The 21,069-nt window shown below is 42.8% G+C and overlaps 1 protein-coding gene across 1 annotated transcript in view; it reads left to right on the top strand.

Annotated features, from left to right (window-relative positions):
- The window catches only part of LOC124712249 (uncharacterized protein CG3556-like), a 614,255-nt gene that overhangs the window by 505,561 nt on the left and 87,625 nt on the right, over nt 1-21,069 (top strand). The window contains exons 6-7 of the mRNA XM_047242544.1: nt 7,266-7,369; nt 14,836-14,979. Coding sequence (XP_047098500.1) covers nt 7,266-7,369; nt 14,836-14,979 — 248 coding nt within the window. The remainder of the gene's footprint in view (nt 1-7,265; nt 7,370-14,835; nt 14,980-21,069) is intronic.

Below are 21,069 nucleotides of genomic sequence, written 5' to 3'. Positions count from 1 at the left end.
CATTTATCTGTTACCCTCGTGGATTCCGTCCAGTGAAATGTTCTCCTCGTAATGCGGGCCCAGGCTTAGATCCGCCACATATATCTTCCTCCACTAGGCTGTCACGCAGGAGCCTTATCTCCGTGGGCTCTGTACGTCTCGAGGCACGCAAACGTGGCCCACTACCCCCTCCTTAAATCACAAGCACGCCGTCTCCATAGCAACGGCTGTCCTAACGATCCTGATTATAGGGGAAGGGGGTGGGGAGAGGGGAGGAAGGCAAGAGCGTAGATAAGTTCATTCGACACACCGTGATTATGACTCCGCCGGTCCCAACTTTTTCGCCGCATACGGAATTCACTCATCTTAATGAGGAGACAGATCGCAACCGCAATCATCTGTAACTAAAAACTACAAAACAATTGTTACGTATTATGGGGATTCAATACAGCTGTTGCTTACAGAACAAGTCGTCTTATCTACGACTTACTTGCCGACAATTGCAGACTGGATGGCTCGTATCAAGAGATTTCTTCTTCTTCTTACAGCTATTCACTCGATATCTGGATCTGATGAAACTCACACCACATATCTGGTAAGGGGCAGTATGGAGGAAAGTAAGCACGATTTCTTACAAAATAAAGCTCAGCACTAATAAAAAAAATTCTAATATACCAGTGCTACTACCTTACAACAGGTAAGTAAAAACAGTTTTTTAACACATTTATGCTACCACTTTACTATAGGTACCTAACTATTCTTAACTGAGAGGGTGGGTATGAGATTTGTATATATGATCAAACAGGTAATGTTCAGGCACATGCAACAACTTTCTGTATTCATATTTTTAGTGGTTTTTGGCCGTTAACACAAGGTACTGAGCATGGGAAGTACAACGCTACTCTGGAACCTTCTAGATCGCAGAGCCACCCGCTATTTTCAGTTGCAAAGAGAACAGCGGCGAAGGGCTATAGAATTTTGTCAGTGATGAAAAATTCAGTAAAATAGTCCACGATCATAATTGCAGTAGTTAATGTAATACTTCTTGTTGATCGCTCTTTTAATTGTATAAACTTTTTGTGCACTTCGATGTTAAGCAAATATCATTTTTAGCCTGAGAAGTAGCAATTTTCCCAATGAACGGCATGAAATCATTAAGAGTTCACGATAACACGTTTATACAATACTAAGTGATCAAAATGGACTCTTAGATTATCCTAATTTAATTTTAGGCTTTCACGGCGAACACTTACTGATGGTCAGTGTCCATTATATGCTCACGCTCTGGCTTTCTTCAAGCAACTGACACTGAATTGATACGTGTCTCTGTAACGGAGTAGGGGACGAGTTTGTTTTCCGAAGACCGCTTTTGTTTTTTTGGGGGGGAGGGGGGGAGGAGGATGGCTGCTGGGAGGACAGTTCACCTACCATTCTCCTGGTATGCTATTGCACACACTTATATGCCAGTGAGAATGTATACCGATCAAAAATACTTCTAAAGTAGCATGAAATGTATCCCGGGCATTTATAATAAAAATTAGATTTATCTGTCATGTTACTCAATTACGTCACTGTGCCGTTTAAAGAATATTTTTCTATTTCGTGTTTGAAATACGTTAGCAAGCGAGAAGCTGGGTTTGGTAAGTTGCCAGGTCACAAAAAGCCTAACACCTCATCCTGAAAATACAAATTTATTTCAGCAAACACTTCTTGAGAATTACTTTTAGCACTGAAATTTCACAAGTGAAATTAGCCGCGCGGGGTAGCCGCGTGGTCTCGGGCGCCTCACCACGATACCCTACGTCGGAGGTTCGAGTCCTCCCTCGGGCATGGGTTTGTGTATGTTGTCTTTTGCGTAAGTTAGTTTAAGCTATATTAAGTAATGTGTAAGCCTAGGGTTCAGGAGTGGAATTAGAATACAAGGTGAAAGGATATCAATGATACGATTCGCTGATGACATTGCTATCCTGAGTGAAAGTGAAGAAGAATTAAATTATCTGCTGAACGGAATGAACAGTCTAATGAGTACACAGTATGGTTTGAGAGTAAATCGGAGAAAGACGAAGGTAATGAGAAGTAGTAGAAATGAGAACAGCGAGAAACTTAACATCAGGATCGATGGTCACGAAGTCAATGAAGTTAAGGAATTCTGCTACCTAGGCAGTAAAATAACCAATGACGGACGGAGCAAGGAGGACATCAAAAGCAGACTCGCTATGGCAAAAAAGGCATTTCTGGCCAAGAGAAGTCTACTAATATCAAATACCGGCCTTAATTTGAGGAAGAAATTTCTGAGGATGTACGTCTGGAGTACAGCATTGTATGGTAGCGAAATATGGACTGTGGGAAAACCGGAACAGAAGAGAAACGAAGCATTTGAGATGTGGTGCTATAGACAAATGTTGAAAATTAGGTGGACTGATAAGGTAAGGAATGAGGAGGTTCTACGTAGAATCGGAGAGGAAAGGAATATGTGGAAAACACTGATAAGGAGAAGAGACAGGATGATAGGACATCTGCTAAGACATGAGGGAATGACTTCCATGGTACTAGAGGGAGCTGTAGTGGGCAAAAACTGTAGAGGAAGACAGAGATTGGAATACGTCAAGCAAATAATTGAGGACGTGGGTTGCAAGTGCTACTCTGAGATGAAGAAGTTAGCACAGGAAAGGAATTCGTGGCGGGCCGCATCAAACCAGTCAGTAGACTGATGACCAAAAAAAAAAAAAAAAAAAAAAAAAAACCCTAGGGACCGATGACCTCACCAGTTTGTTCCCTTAGGAGCTTACCTCCACTCACAAGGCAAATTAATGAAAGAAAGTGAGCAGTAAGGATTTAGTATTTGAAATTTGAACAATTTCCAGTTGAAGTTTGAAACTATGACATGAGTTAGAGATTCTGTCTCGAAATAAATGCAATAAAACACAATACGAATCCTGATACTACTAGGGCTGGCACACAAACATTTCAGTTCACACACGTTCCAAAGAAAACCAAAAATACATCAAGCATGAATAAACATTTAATTAATACATTTATTAACACATGTCAGCATAACAGATCATAAGAGGCAATGATCAGCTATAAAATAATGTGAAATACAATATTTACGTAAATCAGAGAAATATTATTTAAAGTCTTAAAAATAAGGTGTTCTTTAAGTTTGGAAACACACAGAACAGGATGGGGGGCGCTAAGACTGTACGGCACGGAGGATGACAGATGACAGTTGACTCCAAGGTGTCGGATTGTTGCAGATGACGCAGACTTTATATTTGCGTGAACTCTACGAATTCGAAAACTCTATTACAGCACGCTGTTTCTCGCGCGCCGAGATAGTTACGTTACACACCGCCATGTTACACGCTACAATTCGAAGCCCTCTAGCGGTTGAGCCCTGCGCATACCTAGAAATGAAGAATGAAGATGTAGAATGTAAATAAATGTATTTTTTATTTAAACAAAAAATTCGAAAGCATTGCTTTTCAGCACGCCCTCTTACAATACCGCAAACTCCAGGCTTGCCTAGCATCTGCATTTACGAGGGATGTGTTCAGTAAATAACGCCATACATTTTTCTTCTGAAAGTAGGTTGGTGTTATTCAGGATTCCAATAAACCATACTATTTCTCATTCTTTTGGCTACAAAATCCTATTTTCGACATAATCGCTGTTCAATGGAATAGTGATACGCCACTTTACTGGGAGTGTCTTTATGCCGGCATGATACAACTCTTTTGGTCCGTCGGAGCCAATGTTCAGCTGCATCAATTACCTCCTCATCATACACGTACAGAACATTTTTCATTGAGCTGCGAGATCCGGGCTGTCGGGTGGATGAGGAAGAACAGTACAATGAAATTTTATGAGATCCTCTCGATGCGCAGACTTGTGTGAGGCCTTGCGTTGTCATAGAAAAGAAGTAGTTCGTTTGCATTTATGTGGCAACGAACACCTCGAATGGGAGTGCCCGCGCGTTCCAACATTGCACAACTGTGTGCGCCCGGCCGGCACGCGGGATATCGGAGAGATTTACGTGACCTTCATGAGATTACAGATGCCTCCCCCAACGACTCGCCGTGCTTTTGTTCAGTGCCAGGTCTCCGTAGATATTCAGCAAGCGCATATGAATATCTGAGATGTTCTGGTTTTCCGCTAAAAGAAAATTAGTAACACCTCTATGTTACAGACACCACTTGAAGGCTACATATAGCCATTTAATAATTTTTTCATGATGCGGAGCCACAGTCATAACATATTTCTATAAAATCAGTACCGCCATTAGACTGTTGTGCTACATTTGCACTTACACAATCATGATTTCGGCTTCAAAGTGCTATTCTCAAGTGTTTCAAGTGTTATACATTGCCTAAGATACGTGAGTGTGCCATTTTAGGCAATGTATTACACTTAAAAGACTTTGAAGCCGAAATCATAATTATATAAGTGTAAATGTAACACTGTAAATAAACAACAGTCTAATGGCGGTACTGACTTTAAAGAACTATATATATAGCCGCCACCTATCGAAACTTCATTAAACTATAAAGACTGAAGCGGGAATATTTCACGATGTCGCAAATAAATTCCACACTCTTAAGCGAAACTGGCCGAGCAAAAAAGTGTTGCATTACTTACTGAATGATCATACTGTGAAGGCTTTCACGACCGGATGTTTCAGCTGCTGAGAATTCTTCCGGGTTGTATAGCCGTGGTCGATGGATCTCTTCAATCCCTGACGATAGGAGACAGCGATGGAAGAACACGGTTTCTCTACCCTTCATCAAAAAAGTAACGGAACAAATCGGCAAGATTCTAAGGAAACATGACGTTCGACCGATTTTCAGACCAACTAAGAAAATAGGACAAGCACTTCGTTCCGTTAAGGGTAAACGTCCCCCTCTGTGGTGTATATAAGATTCCATGTACGTGTGGCAAGGTCTACATTGGAACTACGAAGATAAGCGTGAATGCACGGTTGAAGGAACATAAAAGTCTTTGCCGAATAGGGAAAACAGACAAATCAGCCGTGGCGGAACATGCTCTACAATCAGGTGATCACGTAGTGAAATTTTCGGAAACTGAAGTTTCATGTACTTTGGCGAACTGTTATCCACGGCTATATAGGGAAGCCATCGAAATATATAAGCATGGGGATAATTTTAACAAAAAGAAGAAGCCATGAAACTCAGTGATAAATGGACTGTAGCGCTACAGATTTGATGAGAAGTATTTATCTTTGACGTACTATGATCGATAGTTAAAAAAATTTATATTCGACAAGGTTTATCTCTGCTATCACGTGAAATCCAGGCCACGCCCACTTTCCACGGTATTTAGGCCGCTCTTCTACGTCCGACTTGTCAGTCAGCAAGACACAGCAAAACCAGGTGCATCTCCGAAGATGTAGCCTTGGATGAAACGTCACGGATTGAAGAGTTTTATGGACCACGGCCATACAACCTGGAAGAATTCTCAGTTACTGAATGATCCTCTTATATTTAAAAATGAGTTCTCTCAGTGTTTCCATACTTTCGTCGAATCCTTGAAGCTCCCTACTTAGCACTCATATACAACCGCTCGCTCACCGATGGATCTGTACCTACAGATTGGAAAATTGCGCAGGTCGCACCAGTGATTAAGAAGGGTAGTAGGAGTAATCCATCTAACTACAGACCTATATCATTGACGTCGGTTTGCAGTAGGGTTTTGTAGCATATACTGTATTCAAACATTATGAATCACCTCGAAGGGAACGATCTATTGATACGTAATCAGCATGGTTTCAGAAAACATCGTTCTTGTGCAACGCAGCTAGCTCTTTATTCGCACGAAGTAATGGCCGCTATCGACAGGGGATCTCAAGTTGATTCCGTATTTCTAGATTTCCGGAAAGCTTTTGACACCGTTCCTCACAAGCGACTTCTAATCAAGCTGCGGGCCTATGGGGTATCGTCTCAGTTGTGCGACTGGATTCGTGATTTCCTGTCAGGAAGGTCGCAGTTCGTAGTAATAGACGGCAAATCATCGAGTAAAACTGAAGTGATATCAGGTGTTCCCCAGGGAAGCGTCCTGGCACCTCTGCTGTTCCTGATCTATATAAATGACCTGGGTGACAATCTGAGCAGTTCTCTTAGGTTGTTCGCAGATGATGCTGTAATTTACCGCCTAGTAAGGTCATCCGAAGATCAGTATCAGCTGCAAAGCGATTTAGAAAAGATTGCTGTATGGTGTGGCAGATGGCAGTTGTCACTAAACAACGAAAAGTGTGAGGTGATCCACACGAGTTCCAAAAGAAATCCGTTGGAATTCGATTACTCGATAAATAGTACAATTCTCAAGGCTGTCAATTCAACTAAGTACCTGGGTGTTAAAATTACGAACAACTTCAGTTGGAAAGACCACATAGATAATATTGTGGGGAAGGCGAGGCAAAGGTTGCGTTTCATTGGCAGGACACTTAGAAGATGCAACAAGTCTACTAAAGAGACAGCTTACACTACACTCGTTCGTCCTCTGTTAGAATATTGCTGCGCGGTGTGGGATCCTTACCAGGTGGGATTGACGGAGGACATCGAAAGGGTGCAAAAAAGGGCAGCTCGTTTTGTATTATGACGTAACAGGGGAGAGAGTGTGGCAGATATGATACGCGAATTGGGATGGAAGTCATTACAGCAAAGACGTTTTTCGTCGCGGCGAGATCTATTTACGAAATTTGAGTCACCAACTTTCTCTTCCGAATGCGAAAATATTTTGTTGAGCCCAACCTACATAGGTAGGAATGATCATCAAAATAAAATAAGAGAAATCAGAGCTCGAACAGAAAGGTCTAGGTGTTAGTTTTTCCCGCGCGCTGTTCGGGAGTGGAATGGTAGAGAGATAGTATGGTTGTGGTTCGATGAAACCTCTGCCAAGCACTTAAATGTGAATTGCAGAGTAGTCATGTGGATGTAGATGTAGATGTAGATGTATTACTTCGCAGTATTCCTTGTATATAATAGAAAGTTTTAACTTCTACAGTGAAAAACGATAGTGAGTTGTTGCAGAGGTACATCCAGATCCTTCCAGCGCTTTGCGTGTCGGGCAATAAGTCCCCACTGCTGCCAACTGTAGTAATTTGTCTGACGAGCTATACTCGCTTTGCTTCCTGTGAATGTGAAATCTAAACTTTTTGGTCATATTGCATATGAAGACGATTGTTCTGAACAATTAGCAGCCCGGACACCTCGTCGTCAGATACAGTGTACAGAGGGGTATGGCAGTCGTGATGTGACGTCGTGTTGCAGGCACCACGAGGCCCCTGTGTCTCCTCGCACGCTGGCTCGCTACTGCCTGGCCCTGACGGCGCTCTGCAAGGACGCCAGGAACTTCTATGGCCACGACATCGTCAGTGAGTATTCGCTGCCTCACTTTTATTTCTATTTTGCTAACAAACATCCTTACCGCGTCTGACTTCTGGGAAATAAATCTGCGATGCCACAAAAATACCTTCTCAGAGAAAGAAAGTATTGACACAAAGCCGATTCGACTAGGTAATGCGAAAGAAAGATTTAAATTTGCTGGGGTGGATTATAGGGAAATTCAATGAATCTATTAAAGGGACTGTACACAAGATATTACTACAATGAACAGTACCGTGATGATTGGTGTCCTTATCATGTCACTGGTGCGCTGCCAGGACCTCTCTGAGCTATGCTTTCCCATTCATAAAAAACTAAAGCAGTGAGAAAGCGAATGGAAAACGAAATGACACTCCATGCTATGAGAAGGCATCTGGTGTTATTTCGGTGATTACAGAAAGCAGTCAGATTAACAAGGAACTTGACAGTATGTGCCCACTACAGTTGTAAAACTATCATAAGTAAACGTAGATTACAGTAGATTTTCTAGCAGCTTCCAGCCGCGCGGGGTAGCCGCGCGGTCTCAGGCGTCTTGTCACGGTCCGCGCGGTTGCCCCCGTCAGAGGTTCGAGTTGTCCCTCGGGGTGGGTGGGTGTGTTGTCCATAGAGTAAGTCAGTTTACGTTAGATTAAGTAGTGTGTAAGCTTAGGGACCGATGGCCTAAGCAGTTTGTCCCATAAGATCTTACCACAAATTTAAAAAAAAAAAAAATATAGCAGCTTTGGTCAGTTAAAGTCATACCCACGTTACCTGCACATTGGATGTGTTGAATAACTATCGAGCCTTACCTCAAAACGATTACTTTCTGGATGTATGCGATCAGTATCTTACTAGGTTCCCCTAAAAACCGGAAGCAGTAAACCGTCCAGAAATTGGAAGAGGACATATATATGGCAATGTAACGTACTGAATACTTTTGTTCTACATACTTATACTCTTCTCTGTTACTTAAAATAAACAGTGTTAATAGCGAAATTGAAATTGTTAACGTGTAATTCAGATTTTATTCGAAATTTGTTGATTTGTAACGTGAAACAGAGGGATGTTGTAATAAAACTAGAGAAAACAATTCAGCCTTATCTTACAGAGCGAGAAAACGCAATTTCTTTAACAAAAAGGTAAAATGAAAAAAATTGCAAAACAAAAATCTATCAAACATCGCTTCAGTACTTCCTCGAACTTATATAACACATGTTTCTGTTATTCATAAAAACCTTCGCATTTATCAGCAATAATAGGGAACTCTTGCCTTTCATCATGATGAATGTTTTACTGAGTAAAAAATAAAAGCAATAGTTTGAGCATGTAAAATGGTTGCATAAAAGCGCAGAAGTTACGCAATCGACCATATTTTATTGCTTATAAGACGCAGTATATATTCTGTAAGGATATAAAATACATAATGGAAAATGCTGAATGATGTGCGGTTTTAATTTTGTGCAAAACAAACAATCAAGGAGAAAGGTCGGTTCCCAGTTTCTGTTTCACACATTCATTCATGTTTTTCCCTACCAATGTTACCAATACTAGGGTAATACTACCATTTACGACTTCATTTATGTACTGAACCAATACTACTACTGAGCAGCAATTTCGATAGAGCACAACTCTAGTGCCCAGTTATCAGTATAGCGTAGTATCGCCTCTGGCACGAATGCATACACCGATTCGGTTGGGAAAGATGTCAAAAAGCTTTTGTATCTTCTCCTGAGGCAAGACGGCCCACAAGAGTTGTAAATGGCTCTTAATATATGGCTCTCAATATATGGCTCTCAATATATGGCTCTCAATATATGGCTCTCAATATATGGCTCTCAATATATGGCTCTCAATATATGGCTCTCAATATATGGCTCTCAATATATGGCTCTCAATATATGCCTCTCAATATATGCCTCTCAATATATGCCTCTCAATATATGCCTCTCAATATATGGCTCTCAATACATGGCTCTCAATATTTGGCTCTCAGTATTTGGCTCTCAGTATTTGGCTCTCAACATTTGGCTCTTAATAGCCAGGACACTGGGGCACTGGGATGGAGTTGACGCACAAAATGGTCACACACATGCTCTATCAGGTGCGGATCTGGGGATCATGCTGGCCATGGGAGTACCTCAACGTCATGCAGACGGCTCAATTGAGACACCTGATTTATGTGGACGAACACTGAAACTAGTACCACAATACTGTAGCTTCAGGGGTAATGCACGAGGCCGCTGGATGTCCCTGAAGTACGGTAGTGGAATCACATTTCCATGACCTGAAGTAATACCCGATGACTTCCCCAACCATGACGGGAGAATTAACACCGTTGTGCTTTTCCGAAACACTGGAAAGGTGACACCTCTCCCTCATCGGCACATTTCACTTGTTTCCATGACCTGTCTGCGTGATTTTGAGACACTCCCGTGGCCATCAAATTCCACATATCTGCCCCCGATATAACATGTGTGGGACCCGCTCGGTCGTGAACTTCGTCGCAATGCTAGTGTCCAGAATATAGAGGACCAGTTACAATGAGTTTGAGGCCCTCTCCAACCAAATCAGAGCATGGATCGAGATCAGTGTGTGCAGCGTCATATCGGCAAGTGGACTCATACTGCGAAGTTCTTTGTTAATTTTACTCGATTTTGTAATGACTGAAATAGCATCGAATACCCTCTCTTCTCTGAACTTTCATCCCATTTCCTCCCGCCTTTCTGGGTACTTCACTTTGTCACTATAATTTATTACGAATCCGCACAATCCTCTACAGGATCTTGCATCAGTAAGTGGGTTCACTTCTTCCATCTTCCTTCTTTCGCAAAACATTAGTTCAACTAGCATGAACAAGAGAGAGGAAGAAAACCAATGTGCACTCCGTGTGCATACCGGGGGGAGTCATTCCAGATGTGGAAAGGGTCCTTCCGGATGCCATGAAGGGTACAGGGTGCACCCATCTGCAGGTGGTCGCTCATGTTGGCACCAATGATGTGAGTCGCTATGGATCGGAGGAAATCCTCTCTGGCTTCCGGCGGCTATCTGATTTGGTGAAGACTGCCAGCCTCGCTAGCGGGATGAAAGCAGAGCTCACCATCTGCAGCATCGTCGACAGGACTGACTGCGGACCTTTGGTACAGAGCCGAGTGGAGGGTCTGAATCAGAGGTTGAGACGGTTCTCCGACCGTGTGGGCTGCAGATTCCTCGACTTGCGCCATAGGGTGGTGGGGTTTCGGGTTCCGCTGGATAGGTCAGGAGCCCACTACACGCAACAAGCGGCCACACGGGTAGCAGGGGTTGTGTGGCGTGGGCTGGGCGGTTTTTTAGGTTAGATGGCCTTGGGCAAGTACAGAAAGGGCAACAGCCTCAACGGGTGCGGGGCAAAGTCAGGACATGCGGGGACCAAGCAGCAGTCGGTATTGTAATTGTAAACTGTCGAAGCTGCGTTGGTAAAGTACCGGAACTTCAAGCGCTGATAGAAAGCACCGAAGCTGAAATCGTTATACGTACAGAAAGCTGGCTGAAGCCAGAGATAAATTCTGCCGAAATTTTTACAAAGGTACAGACGGTGTTTAGAAAGGATAGGTTGCATGCAACCGGTGGTGGAGTGTTCGTCGCTGTTAGTAGTAGTTTATCCTGTAGTGAAGTAGAAGTGGATAGTTCCTGTGAATTATTATGGGTGGAGGTTACACTCAACAACCGAGCTAGGTTAATAATTGGCTCCTTTTACCGACCTCCCGACTCAGCAGCATTAGTGGCAGAACAACTGAGAGAAAATTTGGAATACATTTCACATAAATTTTCTCAGCATGTTATAGTCTTAGGTGGAGATTTCAATTTACCAGATATAGACTGGGACACTCAGATGTTTAGGACGGGTGGTAGGGACAGAACATCGAGTGACATACTGAGTGCACTATCCGAAAATTACCTCGAGCAATTAAACAGAGAACCGACTCGTGGAGATAACATCTTGGACCTACTGATAACAAACAGACCCGAACTTTTCGACTCTGTATGTGCAGAACAGGGAATCAGTGATCATAAGGCCGTTGCAGCATCCCTGAATATGGAAGTTAATAGGAATATAAAAAAAGGGAGGAAGGTTTATCTGTTTAGCAAGAGTAATAGAAGGCAGATTTCAGACTACCTAACAGATCAAAACGAAAATTTCTGTTCTGACACTGACAATGTTGAGTGTTTATGGAAAAAGTTCAAGGCAATCGTAAAATGCGTTTTAGACAGGTACGTGCCGAGTAAAACTGCGAGGGACGGGAAAAACCCACCGTGGTTCAACAACAAAGTTAGGAAACTACTGCGAAAGCAAAGAGAGCTTCACTACAAGCTTAAACGCAGCCAAAACCTCTCAGACAAACAGAAGCTAAACGATGTCAAAGTTAACGTAAGGAGGGCTATGCGTGAAGCGTTCAGTGACTTCGAAAGTAAAATTCTATGTACCGACTTGACAGAAAATCCTAGGAAGTTCTGGTCTTACTTTAAATCAGTAAGTGGCTCGAAACAGCATATCCAGACACTCCGGGATGATGATGGCATTGAAACAGAGGATGACACGCGTAAAGCTGAAATACTAAACACCTTTTTCCAAAGCTGTTTCACAGAGGAAGACCGCACTGCAGTTCCTTCTCTAAATTCTCGCACAAACGAAAAAATGGCTGACATCTAAATAAGTGTCCAAGGAATAGAAAAGCAACTGGAATCACTCAACAGAGGAAAGTCCACTGAACCTGACGGGATACCAATTCGATTCTACACAGAGTACGCGAAAGAACTTGCCCCCTTCTAACAGGCGTGTACCGCAAGTCTCTAGAGGAACGGAAGGTTCCAAATGATTGGAAAAGAGCACAGGTAGTCCCAGTCTTCAAGAAGGGTCGTCGAGCAGATGCGCAAAACTATAGGCCTATATCTCTGACGTCGATCTGTTGTAGAATTTTAGAACATGTTTTTTGCTCGAGTATCATGTCGTTTTTGGAAACCCAGAATCTACTATGTAGGAATCAACATGGATTTCGGAAACAGCGATCGTGTGAGACCCAACTCGCTTTATTTGTTCATGAGACCCAGAAAATATTAGATACAGGCTCCCAGGTAGATGCTATTTTTCTTGACTTCCGGAAGGCGTTCGATACAGTTCCGCACTGTCGCCTGATAAACAAAGTAAGAGCCTACGGAATAACAGACCAGCTGTGTGGCTGGATTGAAGAGTTTTTAGCAAACAGAACACAGCATGTTGTTTTCAATGGAGAGACGTCTACAGGCGTTAAAGTAACCTCTGGCGTGCCACAGGGGAGTGTTATGGGACCATTGCTTTTCACAATATATATAAATGACCTAGTAGACAGTGTCGGAAGTTCCATGCGGCTTTTCGCGGATGATGCTGTAGTATACAGAGAAGTTGCAGCATTTGAAAATTGTAGTGAAATGCAGGAAGATCTGCAGCGGATAGGCACTTGGTGCAGGGAGTGGCAACTGACCCTTAACATAGACAAATGTAATGTATTGCGAATACATAGAAAGAAGGATCCTTTATTGTATGATTATATGTTAGAGGAACAAACACTGGTAGCAGTTACTTCTGTAAAATATCTGGGAGTATGCGTGCGGAACGATTTGAAGTGGAATGATCATATAAAATTAATTGTTGGTAAGGCGGGTACCAGGTTGAGATTCATTGGGAGAGTCCTTAGAAAATGTAGTCCATCAACAAAGGAGGTGGCTTACAAAACACTCGTTCGACCTATACTTGAGTATTGCTCATCAGTGTGGGATCCGTACCAGATCGGGTTGACGGAGGAGATAGAGAAGATCCAAAGAGGAGCGGCGCCTTTCGTCACAGGGTTATTTGGTAACCGTGATAGCGTTACGGAGATGTTTAACAAACTAAGTGGCAGACTCTGCAAGGGAGGCGCTCTGCATCGCGGTGTAGCTTGCTCGCCAGGTTTCGAGAGGGTGCGTTTCTGGATGAGGTATCGAATATATTGCTTCCCCCTACTTATACCTCCCGAGGAGATTACGAATGTAAAATTAGAGAGATTAGAGCGCGCACGGAGGCTTTCAGATAGTCGTTCTTCCCGCGAACCATACGCGACTGGAACAGGAAAGGGAGGTAATGACTGTGGCACGTAAAGTGCCCTCCGCCACACACCGTTGGGTGGCTTGCGGAGTATAAATGTACATGTAGATGTAGAACAATTCTGCTGGAGGAACATCCGCAATTGAGCATTATAGTAGAGGGCGAAATACCGGTTCATCTGTCTAACACTTGCAAAGTTGGTTACAAATCAGATTGATAATGTTGCTCACGAAGCATATGTTCGCTTTATCGGGCAATAACAGAGTTATTGACTGTGGATGGTATGGTCAGAATGGAAATAATGAAGTCACTATAAAAAAAAGTCATTAATTTTGGCACTTATCTTTAACGGATTCCCACGTAGATTTCGTCGAAGTTGTTAGGGCTCATCTTGTTGATTCTAGGGTGATTCCACTTTGACTGCTAGAAGGTCCAGATCTGCGTTTTAGCAACATTAGAAGACCTAACAAATGCGTTTTTCAGGAAATTCTTAATGATCAAACAATCCCAGATCAGAACAATGGTATGGTAGAAATAATTTTTGACTTGGTGTTCACGATCCACATTTTTATTAAACTTCTTGTAAATTCACATATACTTCTTCTTAATTGTCACATCATCAAGAAAACAGTTTTGTATCAATCTTCATATATTTACTTTCCACTTTAACCAAACACAAGACTTGACTTATTTTACAAAGCGAAATAACAAATTAACTTCTGCAAAGTGAAACAAAGACTGCTCTGTGCGCATTCGCGCCAAAACGGTTACAAGTAAGTCAAAGATTATGACAGTCTCACAGATATGAATACACACAAGAACCATATCATTGTAATATACCGATACATCGGAGTACCTATACATTAATAAAACCAAATGTGAATATTGTCACAAAAATATGTCTGTTAATTCGCAGAAAAGTAGTACGATATTACTGGTATCGAGAACTGGGGTTGGAGTGCCGTAATGGTAACGTAAATAAAGAACCATTACATCTGTAAGGTTCTTTTTATTTACCAATGCTTAAATCACGACCCGTTTCAGGTTCTTACACGTCCATCACCATGTTGATAACTTTGTGCTGCCACCCCGAGGGCCGCTAGGGACGAGTACAGGACGCAGTACTCTGCTCTGTGCTCCTCGGCGGCAGGCCGCGTCCAGGACTCGTCCATAGCGGCGTTCGGGGTCGCAGCACAAAGTTATCAACATGATAAATGATAAGAGCTTTACAACTGAAGAGGTATTCTCAACTTCTACTCTTGTAATATAACTATTCGTCGGGCACGTTATGGTAGTTCAAAACCAGAAAAAGAATCAGCGTAACGCAGGAGTCAGTACGAGGAATGGTAATGGTGATGCAAGTGTGTGTGTGTGTTGCGGCAGACATGCTGCATAACCACGAGGCGGGCCTGGAGGCGGACTACGCGCTCAGCTCGCTGGCCGTCTGCAGCGCGGGCCACAACGTGCGCCGCCGACAGATCCGCCGCCTCAGCGACGTCGTCGACAGCGTCGCCGCCCACGACACGGGTAAGAGGCGCAGTGCAGCCTAGCAGGCCAGGCGGCGAGCGCAAGTAGTCTGTGATTACAAACACTTCAGATAGAAACGTACTGTAGCAAATTATACAGATATGCACAGCATAGCGTACTACTGCCAAAAAAACTATTCTCTCAATCATAATACAGAGTGGGCAAGATGAAACGGGCCACGAAAATGTTCCATGTCCCTTAAGACAGGCAACCCAATTTATAACATCTGCTATTGGCGCAGGTGACGCAAGTTGGATTGCCTATCTTCAGGTGCACAAAATATTTTCCTAGGCACTTTTATTTTACCCGATCTGTACTTGTCCTGCTTCAAACTAAAAGTGCCAGTTTTTTTTTAAATGATTGTACGTAGCCTTCAAATTTGATTTATTTGCTAGTTCTTCCCAGTGACACGTAGCTGTGGCTCAGTCTGATTAAAAAGAAAAGAAAGAAAAGAGAAATATGTATGAGACCTCGTGCTGAGAGAACTAGATATACGTCGCAATCTCATCCCTCCATTCCGCCCCTCTCCTCCTCCGTCTCTCTCTGTCCATGCTCTCCTCCTTCCCCCCCCCTCCCTCTCCGTCCGACACCTCCTCTTGCCCCCTCCCCCCCCCTCCCATTCCTCGTGCCACCTCTCTCTGGCCATCTTCTCCTTTCCTCTTTCTGTGTCCATTTCGTCCCACCCCTCTTTCCATCTCCCTTTTCCTCCTCTCTTTGACCTCGAGCCTTGTATACTGTTATTGCAAATTCAGAGTCTTTGGTAGTGATTATAAACCGATAAGCCTTAATACAACATTCCTGTTTGCTGATAATGTTTCACTATTACATATTTTATATATACTCGTATTATACGTATTAAAAATTAGAGGTCTGCATTATCTCCGATTTTTACCGGCGAGTCCCGCTCGCCCCTCTGGCTCTCGGGAGTATGCGGCCGAGCATCCTCTTCCGGCGGCTGTGGGCAGCCGATCGCCAGCGCTCGGCCGAGTGCGCCAAACGCTCGGCCGGTCGCCAGTAACCGGTGGACTCAGTGCCAGCGTGCGGCGCTTCGTCACACTCCTTGAGATCAGAGGCCACCGCTTCACATTAACCACTCACTTATTTCTTTTACAAATGTCTTTCGTTGTTTACTATCAGTTCTATGACCTAAATAATACACCTGTATATGTTACATTTGATGTTTGTTAATATGTTGCAGACTACTGGACTTTCGCCTTTGAGGTTATCATATATTCCAGTAACTGTAACGTTAAAAACTGTAATGTCTGTATTTAGTATTTTGTTCCGTTCGGTAGACGAACGGGAACACAGTAGTTTAATCATGGACTATGTGTAGCCTATCTCCAAACTCGGCCACGTATACGTTGTACTAATATTGAATGCAGGATCGGGAAGGAATGACGGAGTTAAAAGTACTACTCACGAAATTTTGTTGCACAAACGTTAATTTCTGAACAAATTATGACCTGTAAACAACGTTACAAATGAATCATGACTATACAATTCGTTTTTCGTCATTGGGCCTCCCTGCTACACAGGCGTCATTTGTGTTCCTGGAGCTATTACTACAGCTGGAGGTTTGAACTACTTCCTGTGAAGTCAATGAAAGTGGAATCATACATTTATAGAGTTTGAGGAATGTTTCCTTCCTTGTTATTACGTGGTATGTTGTGAATACTAACGTAATTGTGATGGATCAATAAGAGATCATCCACCTTGTTTGATTCCAGGCACGATCTTTTGCTGGACAGCATGTGACCGTCCTGGCTAAAATTTCTCTCGCTGGCAGCAGTAGTGGCAGGAATACTGAGAACTCTTCTGGCTACTACCGACAGCCTTGGAAATAACCCCGCGTCCGTTTTCCACCACTGCAAAATTTGTCCTTCGGCACAGCTACAGTCTGATTTGGAGAGCGAAAGGTACCTATCGAGTTCATTGGTAGTAACTGTGTGTCCATCTTCGTCGTCCTCATCCGAACTCCAGTCCATCCTGCACTTTTTCATGGGAAGAACTTGGTCACTGTTTCCTTGAGTGGACTCTAAACATGAATGAAAACATCCGTAAGATATTCCTGTCACCTTCGAATATATATACACCGAAGTTAGAATTACTGGTTACTAAACGACTATATTTACGGTGACATTTTATATATATATATCCCACAAATTACATCAAAAGGCATTGTGGAATGTTTAAGCTGCGAAACCTTTCCCAAATATCACATTGTAGACGTAATAAATGTTGAGCTAACGAAAGATGGCAGATTAGACAAACAAACATTCGTTTACTAATTGGTTTCAGTGAATGAACCTTGCCATTTTCGGCCAGTTCCGAGTACAATCGTCGAACTTCAGCATACGCGGCTTGCTTTTCGTCTGCTGTGAGTTTCTTCAAATGACGCCGTGATGGCCATAGAACCGTGGCAACGTAATGGATAGCCTCAATTTTGCACTTCTCTGTGATGAAGTATGCTGCTCTCCTTTTTATTTTCGCCATGAGCTGAAAAGGGAACCCCATATTCATAACTGCACTCTGATAATTCAACAGTTGTGTAAAGGATCGTAACCTATAGAAAGTGTTCTTACCTCGTTGTCACTGTCTATTGGTTCACAATGATGTAACAGACTTGTACCACGGCAGCACACGTTCCAGCGTTGTTATCTTTGCAGTTTCCAAATCCAAACTCGCATCTTTAAAGGGGGGTTAGAAAAGCTAAAACGTCTCGTACGCACCCTTCTTGGAAAGTTTCTGAGAGTGTCGATTGCCCCCGGGATTCTAGTAGATCTCGAATATCGTCGATTTGACTTATGACGGAATTGAGCATTAACAGTATACTGTTCCACCGAGTTACAGCTTCTTGCTTCACAGAGTGCCGCAGACGCTCCGAGTGACCCGATCTCTTCAAATAGCATACTATAACTCTTACTGATAGTAGACACGACAGGATTTCAGGGGCTTCGTCTTCTAAAAACGCCTCTTGAAATGTGTGACGAAGCGCAGTCATCAAGCAGTGATCAAAGCAAGGCAAACAGTCGTAAGATTCAAGTGCCTTCTTCATATTAGCTCCTTGGTCGGTGACAAAGTAACATTTCGTAAGATCATTCTTGTTAATTCCCAACGCAAGCATCCGCTCTTCGATTTCGTGCAGTATGTTCTCTTATGTCTTAGGTACGTCCGGAAACACGGTTGTTATCAAAACAAGCGTTTCTAGCTGCCACTCATCATTCACATAATGCGACGTCACAGTCAAAAAATTTCTCTTCTTGTAGTTATCTGACCACAGATCAGCGTCTAAAGCGCACATTTTGTTCTTTAAGGCACATATTAGCTTGGGCAACATTTTCACCCGTATTTTGTCTATATTTTCTTTAATATGCCGCGATACAGTGGTAGGGTGCACAAGAACATCTTCTACACTGACTTTGCCGTAAGTGGCGCCAGCATTGATGAGCCCCTGCGAATAATTCTTGAACCCAATCTTACTACAAGTATTTAACGGTAGCAAATCTATTCCACTCATATCGACCAACCTATCAACAACTTTCTTTATGTTACTTGGTACTGCAAGTGTCCAGTGGACTTCTGCTCCGCATTTACTTTTGCAGTGACGAATCATATCTGTTGTGCTTGACTGATACGAAAGTATGGTATCACATGTGGTACATTGCACGAAACCAGCAGAAGTCTGCGTGACAGGATCCACTACAACTGCAAACGATTTCCAAGCTTCACTTTTCGCCTCCTCTTCCGACATGTCTTTCTTCTTCAGGACTAATGAGCCGCTCCTAATTCTCGCCATAATACTTCTCTTCGTTTCATGAATGGAACGTTTACGACCTATACTTGGGTTATCCATAACGCTGTCTGCGCTGCTCAAAGCCAGGTCGTCAACTGCGTTTACACACGGTTTCTAATGCGATTCGGCACTGTATAGTGCGCGGTGGTTGTACTGTCACCGGCCGAGATTGTGAGTACGCTCGAGCGCCCGGCAGTGCTCGACAGTCCAACCGATAACCGAGAGGTGGAGGACAACCGACCACGTGGTGCATTAGACGGCCACAGGCGTATCGCAGCGTGGGCCTTTCCCAGCCGTCGAGCAGCGGCAAGAAATGGGAAATTCTCGAGCGGTTGTTTTCATCGAAATGCAGAGCTCTATTAAAAATACATAGCCTGTGTTCTTCCTAATGTTTAATAGGGTACTGTGTAAAAACTTGAAGTAAACCGGTCAAGAGCCTTTCGATATGTTTGGTAATAACGACTTCCCTTTACATATTAAATATTTATTCATATATTACATATATCAAAAATAGTTTTATAGAGACTTTTACATACTCTAAATGCTACGTTGTGTCAAAATTTAAAAGCAATCAGTGAAAAACTTTTCCATATTTACAATATTGAACAAATGAGCATTTACATTTATTTTCTATATACATGTAAATGTTCGTTTGTTCAAATTCTTAAATCTCCTTCAATTCCATAACGCGCGTCTTTTTACATGCCTACTGGAGCCCCATATGGTATATAAATAAGTATATAATACATTATTTCCAAAAATCTAGTATTTGTTTATTTATTATCCTAGACCTCCGAATGTTTTTCATCGAATCCTTTGAAATTTTGACATAACGTTTCATTCAAATACATATTTGTATTTACACACCGACGGGAATGATACATGGTGTATATATATATATATATATATATATATATATATATATATATATATATATATATATATATATACACCATATGGCGCTCCAGTAAGTAAATAGAAACAGGCGCGTATTGGAACGCAACGTCGGTCAAAATTTCAAAGCGATCGGTGAGGAACTTTCAGAGATATATTATTTTGAACAAACCTTTTATTTGTATAGGTTAGCGAATGGCTATTTCACTGAAAATTACTATTTACAGTTATCTCAAAATACAAAGTAATATCCAGGCCACGAGTGTAGTGTATTGATTACTTCGTCATCAGCAGGAGCTCTGTTGGATCGCCAAGGAAAGAGCCCACAAAGCATTCTTGAACTACATGGCGAACTGTCTGTTTCCAGCGCCACAGTCTCAACCTGGAGAAGTTATTTTCTTCCAGTTGTGTGGAGAACCAGTGCAACTGCCACCGTTGGTTCCTGTTCCGTTAAAAATCGACCAAATCTTGCGTGGCAACTCAAAGCCAGATTGCTTGGTCGATATGTACGGCATCTTAAACTGTTTTGTCGTAGTAAGAACTACCAGCAGTTATGAAGATTAAAGCCGTTGTCAACTAACATCCCTGCAGTTTCCAGACTTGGGTGGTGAGAGCGAAGCTTTCTTTTACTGTTGGTCAGCGTGAACAAGGAGATGAGGCTTTACATGTATTTTTTGTACTCCCGCGCGAGTGCACTTTCCCACCGCAGAGATGGAGGTGGTATGTGGCTAAGTATCGGTAGTCGTAAAGTTGGTGTAGGTCTGATTACAGCTACTATAAGACGCGTAACATGGTTGAGTTTTGTGTCAACAAATCTTGTGAAGGTATTATTTATCCACGCTGGGCAGCAATACTTCGCAGCAGGGCAAATCAGTCCCAGAGCTGAATTATTGAGTGTCGATGCCGAGGATCCTCATGACGTGCCACACTGTTTAATTTGCAACAGTTAGCTACATCTTCCAGGCACATATAGTCCCCGCTCCGGCTTATATATCTGTCGTAGTGTTGTACCAACTTATCAATACCCTCGTCAAAGAAGTTGACCTCCTGTGGTTTCCGACAATTTTCTACGCTGTACTGCAGCTTGACGTCTGCGTCAAAATGTTGTCTTCATTGCCAGACGTTCCTTTAAGCAGAGAAGAAAATCAGAAGAACTAATCAAACACATTCCCACCGAAAATGCTGCAGGAGCGTCCTCATAACATCTGCAGGGTGCGGCTAAGGACTGTCATGAAGAAGAAAATGCGTGACAGTTACTTTAGGTGGGGCTGCAAGAAATCAGGCGAAATCTCTCAGCAGGACCCATACTTCACGGGAGACACCATTTTCTAGACATCTTTACGCCCTCACTGTGCGCTCAGAACTGAGAAGAGCGACGTGACGGTATCTACGGCCTAACA

The sequence above is a fragment of the Schistocerca piceifrons genome, chromosome 8 (assembly GCF_021461385.2).
Source record: "Schistocerca piceifrons isolate TAMUIC-IGC-003096 chromosome 8, iqSchPice1.1, whole genome shotgun sequence".
Classification (NCBI taxonomy): domain Eukaryota; kingdom Metazoa; phylum Arthropoda; class Insecta; order Orthoptera; family Acrididae; genus Schistocerca; species Schistocerca piceifrons.
The sequence above is the reverse complement of the archived record's forward strand: the minus strand, read 5'-3'. Positions and strand labels throughout refer to the sequence as shown.